Here is an 877-nt window from a genome sequence, read left to right on the forward strand (position 1 = left end):
CTGTCTCAAGGCAACACCCCGTTACCCCGCTCAGCGTCCCAGTGTGGGGTACACGCTTGTCCCCCGAGCTTCGAGCAGCATGGGCGATGGGCTGCGGGAGCTGGGGAGACGGGGCGCGGAGCCTTGGGGACTCCCCATTCATTTCCTCTCCAGGGACCTGGTGGGCAAGGCGGGGTGGGTGCAGCAAGGCCAGGAGCTCTGGGGGCCCCGTCTGCTCCCTCCGGCTGCAGCCAGAGACCGCTTGCGTGGGGTTACTCTGCATGCAGGCGACGGGCACCGCCGAGTGCTCCTTGCGGAGGTGGAAGCATCCTGGGCTGGGCGCGTGTGCAGGTGTGCGTGGACGGGCTTGGGCTGGGCTGTGAGGTGTGCTCTGGCCCTCGGGCTTGGGTGCATCCACCCCAATACCTGCCCCGCGCACCGGCCGCTTGGCGGTGCCAGGCTGGGCCGTGCCAGCCTTGGGGGCCCGGCCCAGGGCTGCGACCCACGGGCGTCGTGCGAGCCCGGGGCAGCGGCGCGTGGGCGGAGAACTGCAGCTCCCAGCGTGCCGCGCGCCGGCGCCCGGAAGCAGGCGGGCGCTTTCCCCCGTCGCCTCCTCCCATGTCGCTCTGCTATTGGCTGAGGAGGTGGGCGTCAAGAGCAGCGCCGCCGGCGATTGGCTGGAGGAGGCGGGGCCTGCTCAGGACGGGCTTCCGACAGCTGTCTTTGCTCCGACCCCCGCGATGGTGAGTCCCGGGCGCGCGTGGATGTGGGGCCGGCAGAGCTGGGGCCGGGATCCGCGTGGGGCCGCCCTGGTGCCGGGGGCGGGGGCGCCCACGTGGGGGGATCCGTGCACGTGGGCGGGGGGCAGGGCACGTGGGCCGGTGCCCGTGGGGGTGAC

At 73.1% G+C, this 877-nt stretch overlaps 1 protein-coding gene across 1 annotated transcript in view; it reads left to right on the plus strand.

Moving 5' to 3' along the window:
* Positions 1-369: 369 nt before the first annotated feature.
* The window catches only part of TMEM161A (transmembrane protein 161A), a 12,314-nt gene continuing 11,806 nt past the window's right edge, over positions 370-877 (plus strand). Inside the window, exon 1 of the mRNA XM_019513603.1 lies at positions 370-722. Within this exon, the coding sequence (XP_019369148.1) occupies positions 720-722 (3 nt within the window). The 5' untranslated portion in view covers positions 370-719. The remainder of the gene's footprint in view (positions 723-877) is intronic.

Source organism: Gavialis gangeticus, unplaced genomic scaffold (assembly GCF_001723915.1).
Source record: "Gavialis gangeticus isolate Ggan-Ray unplaced genomic scaffold, GavGan_comp1, whole genome shotgun sequence".
NCBI lineage: Eukaryota > Metazoa > Chordata > Crocodylia > Gavialidae > Gavialis > Gavialis gangeticus.